Source organism: Dermochelys coriacea, chromosome 18, assembly GCF_009764565.3.
Source record: "Dermochelys coriacea isolate rDerCor1 chromosome 18, rDerCor1.pri.v4, whole genome shotgun sequence".
Taxonomy (NCBI): domain Eukaryota; kingdom Metazoa; phylum Chordata; order Testudines; family Dermochelyidae; genus Dermochelys; species Dermochelys coriacea.
The window spans coordinates 2,898,063-2,919,932 of NC_050085.1; the positions used below are offsets into that span (position 1 = coordinate 2,898,063).

The following is a 21,870-nucleotide window of genomic DNA, read 5'->3' on the forward strand; positions in this document are numbered from 1 at the left end:
GAAATATCCCCAGATTTGTTCTCCACTCCCAGACAGTGTAGAAAGATGAAAAAGGAAAGAAGGGCAGCTAAGGCCTTGGGAACCTGAATACTGGCCCAAAGCCAGAGGGTCGCTCTCGTAGTTAGGCGGACCTGAGCAGCTGAAAAGGAGGCCACCCAGGAGGGAGAAGCACCCTTGTCTGACCCATACCCTAACACCTCTGAACCAGTAGAGGCAACAGAGACTGAACCATAGATCTCGGGCAGATTAGCCCCGGGAGAGGAAATTTTGGACGGGACCAGGCTGAAGACCCAAGGTACGACAACATTAGGAAGGAGGTGACCGAAATAGATGGGGTCCCCATGGAAGGGAAAACCCAGGGACCAGGACCCTACTTCATAATGAAGAAGAATCTCTTACACCGGGTTGCACCAGTACAGGGGCAGAAGGTACAGCGGATCCTAGTACCTCAAAAACACCAGAATGCTGTATTAAGTCTGGCCCATAGTCATCTTTTTGGGGGGCATTTGGGGGTAGAGAAGACCCTGGCACGGGTCCTGCGACAATTCTTCTGGCCCGGAGTACATGAAAAAGTGCGGAGGTACTGTGTGTCCTGCCTGGAGTGTCAGCTGCACAATCCCCATCCCCACTTGAGGGCACCTTTAGTACCCCTTCCCATCATAGAGGTCCCCTTCGAGCAAAGAGCCATAGACTTAGTGGGATCCCTGGGGAAGACAGCCCGGGGCCACCAATATATACTTCTCATTCTGGATTATGCTACTCCCTACCCAGAAGCCGTCCCCCTGCAGAACATGGCCTCTAAAACAATAGCTAAAGAGTTGGTGGGGATCTTTGCCCGAGTGGAGCTACCAAAGCAGATATTAACAGACCAAGCTACACCATTTATGTCAAAGCTAATGAAGGACCTCTGTACACTGCTCCATATACATACCCTGAGAACTTCAGTCTATCATCCGCAGACCGATGGGCTGGTAGAAAGGTTTAACCGAACCCTCAAGGCAATGATAAGGAAAGTGGTAAGTCGGGATGGGAAGGATTGGGACACCCTATTACCCTACCTTATGTTTGCAATCTGGGAGGTACCTCAGGCCTCAACTGGGTTTTCCCCCTTTGAATTATTATACAGATGCCACCCCCTAGATATTGCAAAAGAAATCTGGGAAGAGGAACCCAATGAGGGGAGAAATATAATTGACCACATGTTGCAGATGTGAGAACAGATAGCCCGGGTCACCCCTACTGTACGAGAACATTTGGAAAAGGCGCAGGAGGCCCAGCGAACCCATTACAATCTCCAGTCAAAAGTCCGACAGTTCCAACCAGGGGATCAGGTGATGGTGTTGGCACCCATGGCAGAAAGCAAGCTTTTGGCCCAATGACAGGGGCCCTATGAGGTGGTTGAACCCATGGGGGAAGTAATCTACAAGGTGTGGTACCCAGGACACCGGAAACAATATCAAATTTATCACATTAACCTTTTAAAGCCTTGGCACCAACGAGAGGTGTGTGTAGTGGCCCAAGAGACCCCGATCCAGGGAAATAACATGCAGGAGCAGATCAGGATATCCACTGATCTGACACCAAACCAGAAGAAGGAGGTAACTGAGATGATCAACCAATACCAGGACCTGTTTTCAACCAAACCAAGCCGGACCACCGAAGCATAACACCACATTATCACAGACCCTAGGGCAAAGGTAACTTTAAGGCCCTATCGGGTCCCAGCAGCAAAAAGGGAGGAGATCAAGGCAGAGGTAAAAAGGATGTTGGAGCTGGGAGTCATCGACGAGTCCCACAGTCAGTGGTTAAGCCCGATTGTGTTGGTGCCCAAACTCGATGGCACCACTAGGTTTTGTACTGACTTTCGGCGGCTGAATGAGATATCCAAATTCGATGCATACCCGTATCGATAAGTTAGTTGACCTCCTGGGCAATGCCCGATTTTTTACCACCCTTGATTTAACAAAGGGATACTGGCAGATTCCCCTTGCCAAAGATGTGAAAGAAAAAACGGCATTCTCTACACCAAAGGGTCTGTTTCAATATACTGTTCTTCCTTTTGGACTGCATGGGGCACCTGCCACCTTCCAGCATCTTATAGACAAACTCCTATGGCCCCATACCAGTTATGCAGCGACATACCTGGATGATGTGATTATTCACACCCTAGACTGGGAAACCCACTTAGGAAAGGTGGAAGCGGTTCCGGATATGCTAAGACAGGCTGGCCTCACAGCCAACCCGGCCAAATGTGCTATAGGGCTAGCTGAGGCTAAATACCTTGGCTACATTGTAGGAAGGGGCATGGTCAAGCCCCAACTAAACAAACTAGAGGCTATCCAAAATTGGCCCCGGCCAAATCGGAAAAGCAAGTCCAGGCATTCCTTGATGTGGTAGGGTTCTACCGATGATTTATTCCCCATTTTCCTACCAGAGCGAGTCACCTGACAGACCTGATAAAAGCCTGGGGTCCAGACATGGTGAAGTGGACAGATGCCGCAGAGAAAGCATTCATGGATCTGTGGACAGCCCTCTGCAGTAACCCCGTGTTTCTAGCCCCAGACTTCAACAAAGAATTCATTTTACAAACAGATGCATCTGAAGTAGGACTGGGAGCTGTCCTATCGCAGATGGTCGGAGATGAAGAACACCAAGGCGGATCCTCGGAGCTGGCGGCCAGACGACTCTCCAGCTCTAAAACCTCCCATTCCAACTGCTGTATCGCCACATCCCTCCGTCGGCTGGCGCCCCGGGTGAAGTCACGGCAGAAGAGCCGGGCATGCACCTTCCCTAGGTCCCACCTCCGCCATGCTGAGGGAAAGGCACGCCGCTGCCCTCGCCAGGCCAGCCAGAACTCCCAGAAGGACGCCATGAAGCCCGCATCCTCCAGCAAGCTGTTGTTGAAATGCCAATAGGCCGGCCCCGGCCTCTCCACGCAGAGGGAGGCTGTCATGGTAGCTAAATGATGGTCAGAAAATGGGGCTTGCCGGATGCTGGAGGAGTGGGCTCGTGAAAGATGGAAGCGTGATAAATAAACGCGGTCCAACCATGAGTGGCTCGACCGATGGGCCTCCACCCGGACAAAGGTGAATGTGAAAGTGTCATCCTGGCGGTGGTTGCGCCAGACGTCCACCAGGGAGTGGTGTTCGACTATCTCCTGGAGGACGGCGGCGGCAGCCGGTCTCTGCTCGGTCCCCGAGCGGTCCCGTTCCTCGAGGGTGATGTTAAAGTCCCCTCCCAGGACCAGGCACTCATGAGGATCCAAGGTGCCAAGGAAGGCGGACGCCTGCTGATAGAATTGCAGCCGCTCCGGGCTCGCTGCCAGGGCATAGATGTTAACGAGGTTGACTACGAGCCCCTCCATGCGGACCCGGAGGTGCAGCAGGCAGCCCAGCACAGCCTCGGAGACCCCCAGCACCTCGGGCTGTAGGTCGGGGGAGAACAGGGTCACCACTCCAGCCGTATGAACTGTGAGATGGCTAAAGTAGACCCTGTTCCCCCGAAGCCAGCCGCCAGCTGTCTTCGGCAGATGGATCCGTATGGGTCTCCTGCAGGAAAACCACAGAGTACCCCCGCTCCCAAAGGAAGGAGAGCACCTGGGATCTGCGGAGACCCATCCTACAGCCGTGGGTGTTCAATGTTGCTATGGTAACAGGGGCCATGAGGAGGGCTGTGAGGGATCCTTGCTGTCAGGGACGCTCACGGCTCCCGACAGACCGCGCAGCAGTCCGTGACCTACCCCATAGGTGAGTAAGGAGTCACGGAAGAGGCGGACCCGCTGGTAGGCCATGGTGCCATGCTTCCCGGTCCTTTTACCCTCCCCCATGAGGGCCTTTGCGGCCCGGAAGATTTGATGGAAGTCCCACCATCGCTGGAGATCAAGCTGTACTTTGTTGCAGGAGCCACGGACATCTTCTAAAAACTCCCGCAACTCCTCTCGCAGCGCATGGGGGGGTGGGCTTACGGTCTCCTGGTTACTCCCCGACAGGACCCTTGGTACAGCTCCATGGCCCACCAAGACGGGCAGACAGGGTGTGGACCCCCCACGGGGCTCCTGATGGGATGGCGGCACTAGGCCCGCCTCGAACCTTGGGGCGATAGGGGGCGACGGAGGGAGGATAGCAGCCCCTGGTGGGTTGGGACGGGTAAACAAAAAGTCCGCTCCCTGCAGTCATCTATTGGAAAGGGAAGGAGACAGCCCCGGGGTGGCAATAACATCTTGGGAGGTGGACAGGATAGGGGCAGGGGCAGGGTTAGAGGCGAGATTCTGGGTGGGGAGAGTGCTCTCAGTGATGCTGGGCACAGACTCTATGGTGGATTTGGCAGCCACGGCATCAGGAGGTGGACTCTCTTCTGTAGGGCCCCCTCCCGGGAAGGAGGTCGAATGCTCCTCACCAGCGAGGGGTGCCCCTGGTGGCTCGGGTCCCGGCCGCGTGGCACTGGCCGTCGCCTCAACAGGCTCGGTGGCCCTCAGTGGGGTGCCATCTGCAGCCGGGTTGATGGAGGAGTCCAGGGCTCCTTGCAGGTGGGAGCGGAAGCAATGGTTAAGGGGAGGGAGCATGGGGAAAGGGGAGCTGGAGTCAAGTCGCCCAGATCGAGGCCCGCTGGCATAGGGTCGTCCTCCCTCGGGGTGACCGAGGTCAGACCCAGGGCCTCGATCTCCTCATATATGGACGGGAAATCATTTTCCGCCACCCCAGGATTCTGCCCGCCGGCACCTGACGCGACGGTCGCCTCGGGGCACACTGAGGTTTCAGATGGTGCCAGGGCAGGGGGGGCTCCCTCAGGGGCCTCGAAGGGGAGGGACTCCTTTGGAGGGGAGATACTGCCTTCCAGTGCTGCCACATCTTCCCCAGCCGGCACCGGTGGATGGAACACATCCGTGGGTAAAGCGGAAGGCTCGGCATTGGTGCCCCCCTTCCTGGTCTTCCAGGGGGCCTCCGCATCAGATGGGAGGATCGGAGCTCGAGCCTTCCGTTTGCCACGCTTCCCATGGTCTAGGGTCCAGCCCTCCATGGCATCATCCGGGGGCTGGCTAGCAGGGGTCGTGTCAGGGGGCAGAGGCGATGGCTCAGGGACTCGAGGGGATAACGGTGGGGCAGCACAAGGGAGGGAAGATTCCCCTTGGGGTGGGTCCTCTCCCATGCCCGGAGGTGTCCCTGCCACATCCTCCTCCACAGGCCCCGCCAGACTGCAAGCAGCGGGGGCGGGGCTCTCCCGCTCATCTGTACATAGTTGGGGAGGTGCCCCTTGGGCCCGAGCAGGGACAATGGTGGACTGGGAAGGAGGAGGGGTGGTTTCGGGCACCGGGCAGTCAGAGGCGCCGGCGATGACGGGGCAAGAGCCCTGCCGGGGCTCGGCGGTCCCGGATGCCCCTCCTTGCCAGGCCAAGGGGCAGTCCCTCCGGACATGCCCCATCACCACCAGAGGTAGCACGGGCCTCCCCCTTGGAGTAATGTGCCCGGTAATGGGCCCCCTGGTAGGGGACTAGGAATGACCCCTCCAGTGCCTCTCCGTCACGTGCCTCTGGTGGCAGTTGAAGCTGCACTTGCCGGCGGAACGAGAGGACGTGACGGAGGGCGGGGTCTTTGCAGCCCAATGGGAGAGGGCTGATAACAGAGATGGGTTTCCCCAGGTTAGAGAGGGTGGGTAACAGGGCGGCATTGGGAAGAAAGAGAGGGACGGAGGTCAGAACCAGGCGGACGCCCAGTTCCTTTAGTGGCTCCAGGGGGACGAACACGCCCCCTTCTGCCAGGCCCTTCTCCACCGCCTCCTGGGCGGCGGCCTCCGATGCTAAGAAGCAGACGACCTTGCCATACATTTTGGAGGCCACCACAATGGCCGTGGGTCCCAATACCCTCGCCATCGCCCGCACATAGGTCTCCACGTGGGGCGAGGCGAGCCCGAGGAGGTAACGGACACTGTGCTTCCTGGTCATGGTGGGAAAGAATCCCCGGCCGCTATAGATGGTAACAGAGGCGGTGGAGGGGCTGCCGCCACCTGGGCATACACCTTGGGGGCCGGGGAAGGGACACCCGCAGAGCTGGTGGAGGGAACAGTGGGGAGGGACGCCACAGCTGGTGGCAGGGTTGGGGCAGTGGGGGCAGCCCCTGCCATGGAGGGCCTGGTCTTTTTAGTGGGGCCCTTCCCCTTCTTCTTACCCTGGCCCTTCCTGCCGGCTAGGGGGGCTCCCCAAGAATCTGAGGGGGGAAAGGACGTGGCAGCAGCGGAGGTCATCCTGGTGCCCGTCGCTGCTGGCACCCCAGCAGGAGCGGTGGCAGATGGTTCGGCAACTTACAAGAAGGATGTGGAAAAATTGGAAAATGTCCAGCGGAGGGCAACAAAAATGATTAGGGGACTGGAACATATGACTTATGAGGAGAGGCTGTGGGAACTGGGATTGTTTAGTCTGCGGAAGAGAAGAATGAGGGGGGATTTGATAGCTGCTTTCAACTACCTGAAAGGGAGTTCGAAAGAAGATGGATCTAGACTGTTCTCAGTGGTAGTAGATGACAGAACGAGGAGTAATGGTCTCAAGTTGCAGTGGGGGAGGTTTAGGTTGGATATTAGGAAAATCTTTTTCACTATGAGGGTGGTGAAACGCTGGAATGCGTTATCTAGGGAGGTGGTGGAATCTCCTTCCTTAGAAGTTTCTAAGGTCAGGCTTGACAAAACATTGGCTGGGATGATTTAGTTGGGGATTCGTCCTGCTTTGACCAGGGGGTTGGCCTAGATGACCTCCTGAGGTCCCTTCCAACCCTGATATTCTATGATTCTGTGAATTCAAGCTCTCAGGCTCGTCTTTTGAAAAGTGTTTTGCAGGTTTCCTTTGAGGATGAGGACTGATAGGTCAAATATCGAGTGATTTTGTGGGGGCCCAACTCATGAGTTTTGAATGTTTGAGGCTGGCAATACTGAATATTACATCATGTCACCAAAGAAATTTAAGTCAAGGTTTCTCAAACTTTTTCACAGGCCGCATCTTAATACAGTTATTGTTTCACGGGCCAATTCCTCCCTCTCTGACAATCATATTGTACCCAAATATGGTAACCCTACCTACGAGAGCTCTGCGTTGTAGGCCCAAGCGTACTGCTTCACTACAGTACAAAGTGGCAATGATGTCATTTTTCTTGTCACACACAGCTGTTACCCGTTCTGACAGGCTGTTTATAATGCTATGTTTACTAGTTTTCTGAGGTTGACAACTGAGGGTAACTATTTTTGTTGAGTTGTTTCAGATCTAAGACTCTGGCAATTGCTGCTGCATCATTTCGCTAATATTTTGTGTTAATTGTGTGTGTATTTTAATTATTTGAGTGTATATGTTGTGCAAATATATGTCATGTGCAAATATGCATGTGTAGGTTGTTGAAATTTGTCATATTGATATTGTCAGTTGTGGTTGTATGACGGAGTATCCGCCATTCTAATTTTATAAATTTTATTAATAACAATAATTGGATATTCTAAAGGTATAATATAATGTAGTAGATTTTGATATGAAAGAATGAAGGCAGGAAGTATACGCGACTAAAAAGAGTGTATTTCCGTTTACAATCAACATTGCTTAATTTTGAGGAAAAGTCATCTTGATCTCTTAATCAATGTTTACGTCAAACAGTTGATGAAATTCAAATAGTGACTCATAGGTAGTAAGTGACATGTATTCTCTATCCTTTTACTTTTAATAATGAACAAGAAAAAAAACTGATACAAATAAAATTTCATTTTTTTCGTTTTCAGTTGATGCTGCCTCATGGGAGATAGATATGTAGACTAAATAATGAAATTAATAAATTTTCAAGCCAAACGTGTATTAATTATAATGAACAATTCCACATTATGCAGTTTTCATTTTTGAAAGTTTATAATAAGCAAGGCTCTGGGGGGAGGGGCAGGTGCAAGGCAGAATTTTTCCCTAGGGCGCAAAACATCCTTGCACCAGCCCTGCCCCTGCAACATGCACATGATGGTGTCAATTGGGAAGGTTCATGGTGTGGAACACTGCTTTTGGGCCCGGGAAACAAGCACAGATTGGTGGGACCGCATAGTGTTGCAGGTCTGGGACGATTCCCAGTGGCTGTGACACTATCGCATGCGTAAGGGCACTTTCATGGAACTTTGTGACTTGCTTTCCCCTGCCCTGAAATGCAAGAATACCAAGATGAGAGCAGCCCTCACAGTTGAGAAGCGAGTGGCGATAGCCCTGTGGAAGCTTGCAACGCCAGACAGCTACCGGTCAGTCAGAATCAATTTGGAGTGGGCAAATCTACTGTGGGGGCTACTGTGATGCAAGTAGCCAATGCTATCGCTGAGCTGCTGATATCAAGGGTAGTGACTCTGGGAAATGTGCAGGTCATAGTGGATGGCTTTGCTGCAATGGGATTCCCTAACTGTGGTGGGGCCATAGACGGAACCCATATCCCTATCTTGGCACTGGAGCACCAAGCCAGCGAGTACATAAACCGAAAAGGGTACTTTTCAGTGGTGCTGCAAGCACTGGTGGATCACAAGGGATGTTTCACCCACATCAACATGAGATGGTCGGGAAAGGTACATGACGCTTGCATCTTCAGGAACTCTGTTTCAAAAGCTGCAGCAAGCGACTTACTTTCCAGACCAGAAAATTACTGTTGGGGATGTTGAAATGCCTATTGTTATCCTTGGGGACCCAGCCTACCCCTTAATGCAATGGCTCATGAAGCCATACACAGGCACCCTGGACTGTAGTCAGGAGCTGTTCAACTATAGGCTGAGCAAGTGCAGAATGGTGGTAGAATGTGCATTTGGGCATTTAAAAGTGCGCTGGCGCAGTTTACTGACTCGTTTAGATCTCAGCGAAAGCAATATTCCCATTGTTATTACTGCTTGCTGTGCGCTCCATGATATCTGTGAGAGTAAGGGGGAGACCTTTATGACGGGGTGGGAAGTTGAGGCAAATCGCCTGGCCGCTGATTACATGCAGCCAAACACCAGGGCAGTTAGAAGAGTACAGGAGGGCACGGTGCGCATCAGAGAAGCTTTGAAAACCAGCTTCAGGAATGGCTAGGCTACAGTGTGAAAGTTCTGTTTGTTTCTGCTTGATGGAACCCCCACTGGTTTCACTTTACTTTCCTGTAAGCTAAGCACTCTCCCCCTCGCCCCCCAATCACCACTTGCAGAAGCAATAAAGTCATTGTTTCACATTCATGCATTCTTTATTTATTCATCACACAAATAGGGGGATAACTGCCAAGGTAGCCCGGTTGGGGTGGTGGAGGAGGGAAGGACAAGGCCACACAGCACTTTAAAACTTAATGAATGCCAGCCTTCTGTTGCTTGGGCATCCTCTGAGGTGGAGTTGCTGGGTGGCCGGAGGCCCCTCCACTGCGTTCTTGGGTATCTGGGTGAGGAGGCTATGGAACTTGGGAGGAGGGCAATTGGTTACCCAGGGGCTGTAGCGGTGGTCTGTTCTCCTGCTGCCTTTCCTGCAGCTGAACCATATGCTGGAGCATATGAGTTTGATCCTCTAGCAGCCTGAGCATTGACTCCTGCCTTCTTTCAGCAAGCTGACGCCACCCACCATCTTCAGCCCGTCATCTCTCCTCACGGTCATATTGTGTTTTCCTGCACTCTGAGATTGTCTGCCTCCACATATTTTGCTGGGCTCTCTCAGTGTGGGAGGACAGCATGAGGTCAGAGAACATTTCATCACGAGTGCATTTTTTTCGTCTTCTAATCTTTGCTAGCCTCTGGAAAGGAGAAGATCCTGTGATCCTTGAAACACATGCAGCTGGTGGAGGAGAAAAAAGGGAGAGTGGTAGTTAAAAAGACACATTTTATAGAACAATGGGTACACTCTTTCACAGTAAACCTTGCTGTTAACATTACATAGCACATGTGCTTTCATTACAATGTCACATTTTGACTCTTATTGAGGTGTGAGAGATCACTCATGCAGGGCCGGGCAGCAGAATTCAGCTTGCAGGCAACCATGGTAAGACACAGTCTTTTGGCTTCTTTAACCTTCACAACATGTGGGAATGGCTTCAAACAGCAGCGCCCTCATTTCCCATACGAAGTAGCCATTGGGTTGCCCATTAAAAATGGGTTGGCACTTTAAAAGGAGGGGCTGCGGTTTCTGGGTTCACATGCAGCAGAAAGCCAAATAACTCCCCCCACCCACACACACCCAATTTTCTGGGATGATGGCTTCACCCCTCCCCCCACCACATGGCTAACAGCAGGGAAGATTTCTATGCAGCCACAGGCAAACAGCCTAGCAGGAACGGGCGCCTCTGAATGTCTGCTTACTAAAACCACCCTATTTCAACCAGGTGACCATGAATGATATCACTCTCCTGAGAGTAACACAGAGAGATAAAGAATGGCTGTTGTTTGAATGCCAGCAAACACCAGGACCATACGCTGCAATGCTTTGTTCCACAATGATTCCAGACTACATGCTATTGGCCTGGTGTGGTAAAGTGTCCTACCATGGAGGACGGAATAAGGCTGCTCTCCTCAGAAACCTTTTGCAAAGGCTTTGGGAGTACATCCAGGAGAGCTTTATGGAGATGTCCCTAGAGGATTTCTGCTCCATCCCCAGACACGTTAACAGACTTTTCCAGTAGCTGTACTGGCCGCAAATGCCAGGGCAAATTAATCTTTAAACAAGCTTGCTTTTAAACTATGTATAATATTTACAAAGGTACACTCACCAGAGGTCCCTTCTCCGCCTTCAGGGTCCGGGAGCCCGCCTTGGGTGGGTTTGGGGGGTACTGGCTCCAGGTCCAGGGTGAGAAACAGATCCTGGCTGTCGAGGAAACTGGTTTCTCTAATTCCTTGCTGTAAGCTATCTACAGCCTCATCATCATCATCATCTTCCTCGCCCCCAAAACCTGCTTCCGTGTTGCCTTCCACTCCTTGGACAGAGTCAAAGCACAGGGTTGGGGTAGTGGTGGCTGCACCCCCTAGAATGGCATGCAGCTCATCACAGAAGCAGCATGCCTGGGGCTCTGAACCGGAGCGGCCGTTTGCCTCTCTGGTTTTTTGGTAGGCTTGCCTGAGCTCCTTAATTTTCAGGCGGCACTGCTGCAGGTCCCTGTTATAGCCTCTGTCCTTCATGCCATTGGAGATTTTTTCAAATATTTTGGCATTTCGTCTTTTCAAATGGAGTTCTGATAGCATGGATTCATCTCCCCATACAGCGATCAGATCCCGTACCTCCTGTTTGGTCCATGCTAGAGCTCTTCGGCGATTTTGGGACTGCATGGTCTCCTGTGATGATGACCTCTGCATGGTAACCTGTGCAGGTGAGCTCGCCACGCTGGCCAAACAGGAAATGAAATTCAAAAGTTCATGGGCCTTTTCCTGTATACCTGGCCAGTGCATCTGAGTTGAGAGCGCTGTCCAGAGCGGTTACAACTGAGCACTCTGGGATAGCTCCCAGGGGCCAATACCGTTGAATTGCGTCCACGGTACCCCAAATTCGACCCGGCAAGGCCCATTTCAGCGCTAATCCCCTCGTCAGGTGTGGAGTAAAGAAATCGAATTTACAAGCCCTTTAAGTCGAAAAAAAGGGCTTCGTCATGTGGACAGGTGCAGGGTTAAATCGAGATAACGTTGCTAAATTCGACCTAAACTTGTAGTGTAGATCAGATGAGACCTATATGTCAGACTACAGTCCAGTTTGACTCCTAAATAAGTGACAACTGGCTGAAAGGGAGTGGAAAATCCTCAGCACAGACTGTAAGGGGTTGATTGGTCAGACAATTGTTCAAAAGGAAAGTTGCAACCACCATATTAGACTCAAAGTCTCCACTAACAATGGTAAATGGCCAGCGCATTCATTTCTTGGCTGAGTGACCCTTCGATACCATGTGGTTACCCACATCAGCAAGACAGATGTCATCTGCATATACATACTTATTGGTCTTAGCTGTTGATAAGTCGTAAGTGTGTATGTTGAAAAGGAAAGATGGTAGAATGGAACCTTGTGGGAGTCTGTTACAGAGATGCCTAAGCCAACTGACTATTTCCAGGTTTCAGAGTAGCAGCCGTGTTAGTCTGTATTCGCAAAAAGAAAAGGAGTACTTGTGGCACCTTAGAGACTAACAAATTTATTAGAGCATAAGCTTTCGTGAGCTACAGCTCACTTCATCAGTGAGCTGTAGCTCACGAAAGCTTATGCTCTAATAAATTTGTTAGTCTCTAAGGTGCCACAAGTACTCCTTTTCCTTTTGACTATTTCCAGTTTGCAAGGTGAAGCTCTGATTCGTTATCATTTCCATGATGAACCGCACCAAGGGCTCACAGAGAATAGTCTGCAACAACCTGACAGCCCCACATGCCAGACATTGTCACATGAGCTGACATGTCAACCATAATGGCACCAACTTCCTTGAAATCACCTTTGATGTCTGGTATTAGGCGAATGACTTGATCTTGGGTACATAATCCTGATCTGAAACCAGCATGAACAAAGGGTAATTGTGATTCGGTAACCTTGCTGATGTGCATCAGAATCAGTCTCTTTATAACAGGTTTCAGAGTAGCAGCCGTGTTAGTCTGTATTCGCAAAAAAGAAAAGGAGTACTTGTGGCACCTTAGAGACTAACAAATTTATTTGAGCATAAGCTTTCGTGAGCATCCGATGAAGTGAGCTGTAGCTCACAAAAGCTTATGCTCAAATAAATTTGTTAGTCTCTAAGGTGCCACAAGTACTCCTTTTCTTTTTTGAGTCTCTTTATAAGCAAGTATCTGACACAGAGAAAAGAGATGGGTCAATAGCTCTAGGGATCTTCCAGTGGTTTTCCTCATTTCAGAGTAGCTACGACCTTTGCTCTGGGCCAGATTTTTGGAATGCAGTTGTCTTGGAAAACATCAGTTGAGGAACTAAAGCAGCCGGCTTTGGCTTTGAGTCCTTGATGAAGTAGGAACTTGATATGGATACAAATTATAATCCAGGCCTGGAGCCTTTCCTGTTTTGTGACCTGGGCTCTTTGTGTGAAAAAGAAGCCGTCAGGTTTGAATCCACACTAGGAGCCTGTCATCTCTCTGTAACCTCAGTTCTGACCACCTAGCTGAAAGATTTATTCAAATTCTGTGCGTGATCATTAGCTACTAGCTGGAATACAACAGCATTTGCAGTGACTGAAAACTCCTTTTTGCTGTGACTGGAATCTCCAAAAAGTCTTTTTATGGTCTGCCAGGCTTTCCGGCTAAAATGAATTAAGTCCATCTTTGTGCCTGTCTCTCTCCGTTGATTGTGCCTAGTTTGATTCAGCAGTTAAATGAGAAAATTTGGTAGGAGTCATTTATATTGGCTGGTCATTACAAGTCCAATTCAGCTAGCTCACTAATAGATGACTCTAGTTCTGCTTGAAAGGCCTCCTACCAGGCATTCAGAAATTACCACTCAGCCTTCTGTAGGCTGTTTGACAGGTTTCAGAGTAGCAGCCGTGTTAGTCTGTATTCGCAAAAAGAAAAGGAGGACTTGTGGCACCTTAGAGACTAACAAATTTATTAGAGCATAAGCTTTCATGAGCTACAGCTCACTTCATCGGATGCTGTTTGTTACTGATCTCCACAGGCCTGGGGTGATCAAGGATGGCCAAGGCTAAGACTTTGGAAAAGCTTCAAGCATCTTCCACTCTATGACCACTAGCGGCAGTTGCGTGGAAGATGAAAAGATGATGCTGGGTGAAGAGACTGTTGCCCATCTGCTAAGTGAAATATAGAGGTTTGGTTTGGGTTTTAGAGAAGTTGTAGGTCAGTGACTGAGGCCCACTCCATTAGACTCTCTCTCTTTCTCTATTGTTGCCAAGATATCCCCAATTGACATGGCAAGAACTGAAGTTGGCACAATAGATGGTTGCGGTGGAACATTGGTGGTGGAGTGCATCTCCTGAAGCAAGACGACATGTGCCTTCAAGGTCTGTAAAATGCAGCACCTTGAGAAGTGACCCTGGAATACGGTTTGCGGTGCTGGCCCTGAAAGGGGCCCCGTCGGAGCATGGCTCTTTAGGGCTGATTGTCACTTAAAATGCAAACCTGTGTTCTGTACTTTGTCTGCTTTCGTTTCACTTTTGCTATCCACAGTGGATACCATAAGAAGACAATAGACATGTTTCAGCTTCTGAAGAAGGTTGCACTATAGAAGTGATTTATACTACTGCACATCATTGTACTGTCTGTCCTGAAACAGCAAGTCTTACACTACTGTGATTACTGAAGCTGGCAACATGCAGCAACTTCTTAGTGTGAGATTTTTGTAATAGTTTATGATAAATGGAAGTAATGTCACACAAACATACACTGAAACATCATCCTGTCCTCTCTGATAATAGTCACAAAATCATAGCCATTGTAGATAGAAAAGACAAGATAGAGCATCTACTCTGTTTTGTCTCCCATCAGTGCAGGACTGTTCCATATAAAGCAGTACATTTGCTAGCACTTCACTTATATGATGGGGCTTCCACAACCCCTGTTCTGAGACTATTATACGGATTAATATGTCCCACTTCCAGAACATACTTGTCCATGGGGTTCTACTGGTTAAGGAGATAAGGGGCCATACACATACCTCAACAGGCTGAAACTTCACTTTAGTGGGTTTCAACTTAAATAAGAAAAATGTAAATAACTGAAAATGTTTCAATGGAAACTAATTTCTGAAAGATAGTGGCATCAAAATCTCAATTCTTAAAGCTAATGGCTCAAAGAGACCCCCAGGATTTGGTCTATAGAAATGTCAGACTCCCAAGACTCATACAAAAATAAACAGTGGAAAGGACTAGAGAACATTCTATGGCTCCTTCCCTCCAACTCTTCTGTGTTCTATGAATAATCATAATAATAATAATAATACTGAAAATTGGATTTACTCAGAGGTTCTTCACTGATTTCCACTTCTTCAGACAATATATTAATTTCTGCTGGAGAAATGAGAGTTTGTGATTGGACTTGAATCAGTCGACTGAAATAGGCATGCCAGATATCAGTTACCTATTGAGAAGGAAAGAGAATTAACATACAAAATTATTACATAATATTTAAAAAGGGCATGTGTTTTGCACTTTCCTTTTGCTCATTTTCCAGTACATTATACAGTACAGTCTTAAATGATTCAAGTGACTGGGCCACCACCATCTTCCTTTTGTGATTATTCTATGTTCTACCAGCTCTCATCATTACGAATTTTTTTCAAAGGTTCAGCTGAAACTTTGTTCCATTCTATTACGCCTAAGTCAATTTTCCCTGGCCAAGGTGCTCATGAGACCCATCTTCCCTAGCTGTGGGACTGTTTAACCACAATGCAAATGTATTAGTAGCAAAACTGGTTTTTATAGCAGGGTTTGGCTAAGCTATATAGACAGGTGGGGAACAAACAGTGTTAACTCCATGTTTAAAATAATGTTTGTGGCTAGGTGATCTCAAGAATATATTTTAAATACAGGATTAACATGATTTGGCCCCATAAACAGGTAAAATTGTTAGCAATTTGCTTTGCTTTGACTGTTTGAACCATGTTTAAAGCCATTTTTAAAGCCAGTTCTAAAGCCAGTGAAGACTGGAGCAATCTAAATGATTCTTGTCCTTGATGTCTATGGTAAAGCTGTGAAAAAATTCACTAAGAAGCCTTCACCATCTCATAATCAGCTAGAGTTTGGGGTTTGTTAGTGCTACATCTGCACTCCTGGAAGGAAGGAAGCTTGCAGGATCCATTCCAAGGGAACAGGCAGCATCTATTACCCAGCAAGTTACCAGTACAACCCTCAATGTTGCTTTAAAGCTTGGGCTATAAAATGTCTTTATTGAGTTTTGTTTTTACTGATCAGTCGACTGATTCATGTTTAATAAAGTAGGTTACTGTACTGAACAATAAAAAGGAGTACTTGTGGCACCTTGGAGACTAACAAATTTATTAGAGCATAAGCTTTCGTGAGCTACAGCTCAGTAGCTCACGAAAGCTTATGCTCTAATAAATTTGTTAGTCTCTAAGGTGCCACAAGTACTCCTTTTCTCTTTGCAAATACAGACTAACACGGCTGCTACTCTGAAACCTTTACTGAACAATATATGGGATATGATTCTGGGATCACAATTGTATAGATTCTCAATGCAAGATATACTGACTCAACATATTAAACTGTACATTTTAAAATGTATTTAAATTATTATAAAAGTGAGTAATAATCTTTCTCCGTAAGAAAAATGATTGCAAATTCAAATACAAATTTTTAAGAAGTCTATGTTTACATGTTTTTTAAAATCTGATTTTTTTTTTAAATTTATCTTTCTCTATCCTGGTTGTAACTCAGAGAAATATTTGAATAAGAAGTAGCTTACTTTCATGTTATAATAATGTTTTGTTTAAGCCCTGTCCCAGCAGAGCACTGAAGCACGTACATAACTTTAGCATGTGAGCAGTCCCATTAGCTGCAATGGGACAATTTTCACAAGCAAAGTTAAACACATATTAAAAGCATTTGCAGGATCGGGGCCTAAAGTGGCATTTTCACACTTGGCCTAGGGTCATTATAACACTAAGGGGAGTCAGTAACACACAAACATTGAGAATAACCTCAAGAAAACTTGTAAATATCAGATAAATTTACTGGTGCTACTAACCTGAGTGTATAGTGAGTCTGCAATGTCCATTTTGTTCTGACGAAAGAACACATTAGCCATGTGGAAATAACCTCCAGATGTACTAATGTCATGAGTTCCAAATGCACAACTGGCAAAATAAATCTGAAATATATATAAAAATGTAATTATATAAACTTAATATTCATATCAAAATACATTTGGGAATAAGTTTATTAACTTGAAGATTAGCAATATTTTATTTATTTCTTCTATTTTCCACCTAATATCAGATGCAAAATTAATTACATTTAAATTCAAGTTTAAAATGTTGCACCAAAACTATGCAGATTCTCCCTTTTTCCACAAAGGACTGAAAACCTCCCTCATGTCCCTAGCTAGGAATACTCCTGGTCCAGAGGCACAGAGATGGCAAATTTCAGAGTAGCAGCCATGTTAGTCTGTATTCGCAAAAAGGAGTACTTGTGGCACCTTAGCGACTAACAAATTTATTTGAGTATAAGCTTTCATCAGCTACAGTGAAGTGAAGTGAAGGTGTGAGGATACTTAACATGGGGACCGAGCCATTACACTAATTGAATCTATTTCCCCATGTTAAGTATCCTTACACCTTCCTGTCAACTGTCTGAAATGGGCCATCTTGATTATCACTTCAAAAGTTTTTTTCCCCCTGCTGATAATAGCTTCTCTTAATTATTAGCCTCCTACAGTTGGTATGGGTACTTCCACCTTTTCATGTTCTCTGTATGTATAAATATCTTCTTACTATATGTTCCATTCTATGCATCCGATGAAGTGGGCTGCAGCCCATGAAAGCTTATGCTCAAATAAATTTGTTAGTCTCTAAGGTACCACAAGTACTCCTGTTCTTTTTGCTGATACAGACTAACATGGCTGCTACTCTGAAACCTGGTAAATCTAAGTCAATATCCCTGAAATTAATAAGAACAAAACTATTGGATGGAGAGAAAAAAAGATTACTTAGTAACTATAATAGTTAGAGGGCTTTCCCTTCACCCTCTCCCCTGGTTCTTGTCATGCAGACAGAAAGCAAAAGACTAGAAGTCCGAAGTGCAGGCAATGCTATGTTTATTGGGGTTAGTTTCCAGCAAGCATGTATACCATAACTTTGACGCTTCAGAGCCTTGTTTCCCAGTGTCCGGTATCCCCCCTTCTCAGTAGGCATATTTATACCTGAAATGCATGCCCACAGTGCCAGCCCTTACAACTTATGGTCATGTTCCGTTTTGGGTGGTTGTGAGTCTGGGATCTCCATCCCACCCCTTTTGTACCCCACAGGAGGGGTAAGGAATGAGGTTTGCTACAGTCACAGGCAGGCATTTCTTTGACCTTTTAGTGTTTTATCTTCCCCTTAATCTCCTCTCATCCCTCCCAACTGGTTGCTCGACCTTGCCTTGAGATAGGAGTGGAGGCAGTCTTCAAGTGTGCACTCATATATTATACTTCCACCATGCCCAACAACACTTCAACTGCTCTTATTTGTTCCCACTATACTAACAAACCCTCTGGCTTGGGTAAAAGCAACACATACAATATCTTTGTCCTTTGTTCACACATATTAGAAAGAATGTATGTGTATCATAAACCCAAACAGGCAAGCAAAACCCAAAATACTATCTCAGGCAAAAATACGGACCTGAATCCTATATTGGCACTAGCACTCCTAACAATGATCCACACTCATAGGAGCACCTAAGTGACAACCCATGCATAGCAGTGGCCATTAGGGCTGTGTGCATTCTCCCTTGCAACACTGTAAGTTTGGACCAGAGACTATGGATTTAATACATCTTCCATTAAGGCCTATTGAGAGTATTTAGAAGGAACTGGATCAGGTCCTGTATAAGAGCAGCAGCCCTGACCTTGTTCCAGTTACTTTCTACTCAATCAGAATCCCCTCTGTATACTCTGAAGGAACAAGGCAGGTGGTGAGGGCAGATCTGTACTGACAATTTACTCAAGGAAATACAACTATTAGGAAAGGTTTCAGAGTAGCAGCCGTGTTAGTCTGTATTCGCAAAAAGAAAAGGAGTACTTGTGGCACCTTAGAGACTAACAAATTTATTAGAGCATAAGCTTTCGTGAGCTACATGAAGTGAGCTGTAGCTCACGAAAGCTTATGCTCTAATAAATTTGTTAGTCTCTAAGGTGCCACAAGTACTCCTTTTCTTTTAACTATTAGGAAAGTAACCTTTCTCCTAGTACTGACAGCAAAGCCCACTCTTAAGAGATTAAATAGCAGGAACATCTCCTAAGGAAGGGCATCTGAGAACAAAGTTTGCACAAGTACTCTCCCAAATGATCATATGGCAAAAAAATTCTGGAGAAAATATTATGGAAGCAGTTGTTTAAATAATGGAATAAATAGTGTAACTGTTGTCTAACAAAAAGGATCAAGAAATAAGATAGCTGCAAGTATAAAATGGACTATTTGTTTAATGATAGGCAACTACACAAGGTTGCAGGAGGAATGTATATCTCAACTGAATAAAAAGGCTGATGTATAGTATAGTATAGTATAGTATTTAATATAGTATTTAATAATACTATAAAAACATAGGGAATACACAATTCACAGAAATAAGAGTAATTACTAGAACACAACTTTGGATAAGTACTGACGTGTTGTCTGTTGTATCTATTTAGCACAGGTTTTTCAAAGGCGATTCTTAGCATGGTATCTAAAATCTGTACTAGAATCTAAGTGTATGTTGGGCTTTCCTAACAATTGCTATATGGACTGTGTACAATTATTAGAAATTTTTTTCTACTTCTGTATTTTATTCTACGTACATCAGTAGCCAGGTGGTATAAAGACTCTTCAAAATTTCCTTTAGCAGCATTGAGGAGACCCAGGTTACGATGCAATTTAGACTGAATGCCATTACTGCAGTCAGAAGTTTTGAGGACAATCCATTGAGCTTGTGAGAGGTATTCCTCTGCCTGGGTAAGATGGCCAAGACCTGAAATTATATTTCAAGAAAAAAGAGGGCAAATGTCAGCAAATTTTTAGAAGCTTAGAGAATATAGCTCTTTGTGCCATTCAAACAGTTGGACTAGGATGCCACGACCGCAGCGCTTTAATGTTGCTAGTGAAGACATGCCCATAGGCATGAATGTCACCTAGCTGTCTGAGTCTGACTGGGTCATTAAAAAGGACTGGCGGAGGCCAACCCCATATCAATGGAGTATGGAGAGGACAATCACCAGGACATTGACACCTACCAATCAGTGACAGAAAGGGACATGGATTTCCCTACCTCTCGACAGTGAAGCAAAGCAAAGACCCCAGCTCAACAACAAAGGACTGGAAAGGTGTGAGGTGGGAGATAAGAGCTGGCTGCTGCAAGTAATTGGGGGGCTATCAACAGAGAACTGACCAAGGAGGTCAGAGAGAGAGAGCGAGAAAGCCTGAATATGGAGTTTGCTACAACCTAGCTGGGCTCTCTGGGCTAAATAGAATATACTTGAACTATGTTTAAACCCATTTCAGAGTAGTAGCCATGTAAGTCTGTATTCGCAAAAAGAAAAGGAGTACTTGTGGCACCTTAGAGACTAACAAATTTATTTGAGCATAAGCTTTTGTGAGCTATAGCTCACTCACGAAAGCTTATGCTTAAATAAATTTGTTAGTCTCTAAAGTGCCACAAGTACTCCTTTTCTTTTTATGTTTTAATCTTCATTTATCTGTGCTAACCTGGAGATTTCCTATGCTGTGTTCCAGCTGATAAATAAACCCAACTGTTTTGACAACACTGTTTGAGTATCACTGCAAATGCTTGCTGAGGTGCATTAATCCCTGAGGAGCATACAAGTCTCTATCAGGAGTCTACCTCAGCTGAAGTCGCTGAACAGAGCTCACGGTGTGAAGCAGGAGTGCTGAAGTCTCGGAGGTTCAGTATTAGGAGAAAGTGAGGCCACATAGTCTACCCTGAAGGAAGAGTGAGACTGAAGGGGTTCCTCCAAGAGACTGTTCCAAAGCTTGGGGTATAGCATCAAACCTGTGGATCTGTGACATACCAACATTATGGTTTTAGATTTACCATTGATATTATTTGCTTCAGCAAAACTTACCAGTGCTAGCCTCAGCTAAAATGAGATAAGCAGGAACTAATTCCATAGAATCTGGGCCACAGGTATCAATGCTGAAACGCAGTGAATGTAAAGCTGCAGGAATTGCTTCTTCATGTTTTCCTTCAAACACAAACTTCTGGGCCACTTTGTGAGTAAGGTCAACTAAGTGCTTCTATAGGGGAAAAATTAACAATGGAATGGGAGTGAGCAAAGGATGAACGCTTATTTCTAAAATGAAAATATTGTATCAATGTATACAATTGGAAACACCGTCTACCTTTACAACCAATTGCTACGTAAACTGTTACAAATGGGAAACCCTGTTATGGGTTGAATTAAAACCCATTGAGATTGACAGGTGTAAACTCACCCTTCAGTTAACATTACATAACACCCCACCTAAGACAAAAGGTGTGTGTGAACCTACTCAGGAGCTTCTGGCTAAGTACTGTTTGGTGTGTGCACCTGTGTGAAAAGAAAGATCACACAGAAACTGAGAACAGACAGAACAAAATTCGTGAAAATTGGTGACAATCGGGGGAGGTCCAGGACAATTGGAAAAAGGCAAATATAGTGCTCATATTTTAAAAAGGGGGAAAAAGAGAACCCGGGGAACTACAGACCAGTCAGCCTTACTTCAGTCCCCAGCAAAATCATGGAGCAGGTCCTCAAGGAATCCATTTTGAAGTACTTGGAGGAGAGGAAGGTGATCAGGAACAGTCAACATGGATTCACCAAGGACAAGTCATGCCTGACCAACCTGATTGCCTTCTATGATGAGATAACTGGCTTTGTAGATATGGGGAAAGTAGTGGATGTGATATATCTTCACTTTAGCAAAGCTTCTGATACGGTCTCCCACAGTATTCTTGCCAGCAAGTTAAAAAAGTATGGATTGGATGAATGGACGATAAGGTGGATAGAAAGCTGGCTAGATTGTTGGGCTCAACGGGTAGTGATCAATGGCTCAATGTCTAGTTGGCAGCGGAGTGCCCCAGAGGTTGGTCCTGGGGCTGGTTTTGTTCAACATCTTTATTAATGATGGTAATGATGGGATTAATTGCACCCTCAGCAAGTTCGCAGATTACACTAAGGTGGGGGGAGAGGTATATACGATGGAGGGTACGGATAGGATCAAGTGATCTAGACAAATTGGAGGATTGGACCAAAAGAAAT

At 46.6% G+C, this 21,870-nt stretch overlaps 1 protein-coding gene across 1 annotated transcript in view; it reads right to left on the minus strand.

Annotated features, from left to right (window-relative positions):
* ZMYND12 (zinc finger MYND-type containing 12) overlaps positions 1 to 21,870 on the minus strand; it is a 54,347-nt gene that overhangs the window by 12,213 nt on the left and 20,264 nt on the right. The window contains exons 3-6 of the mRNA XM_038376740.2: positions 20,695 to 20,866; positions 19,414 to 19,583; positions 16,621 to 16,743; positions 14,874 to 14,994 (exon numbers count right to left, since the gene is read on the minus strand). Coding sequence (XP_038232668.1) covers positions 14,874 to 14,994; positions 16,621 to 16,743; positions 19,414 to 19,583; positions 20,695 to 20,866 — 586 coding nt within the window. The remainder of the gene's footprint in view (positions 1 to 14,873; positions 14,995 to 16,620; positions 16,744 to 19,413; positions 19,584 to 20,694; positions 20,867 to 21,870) is intronic.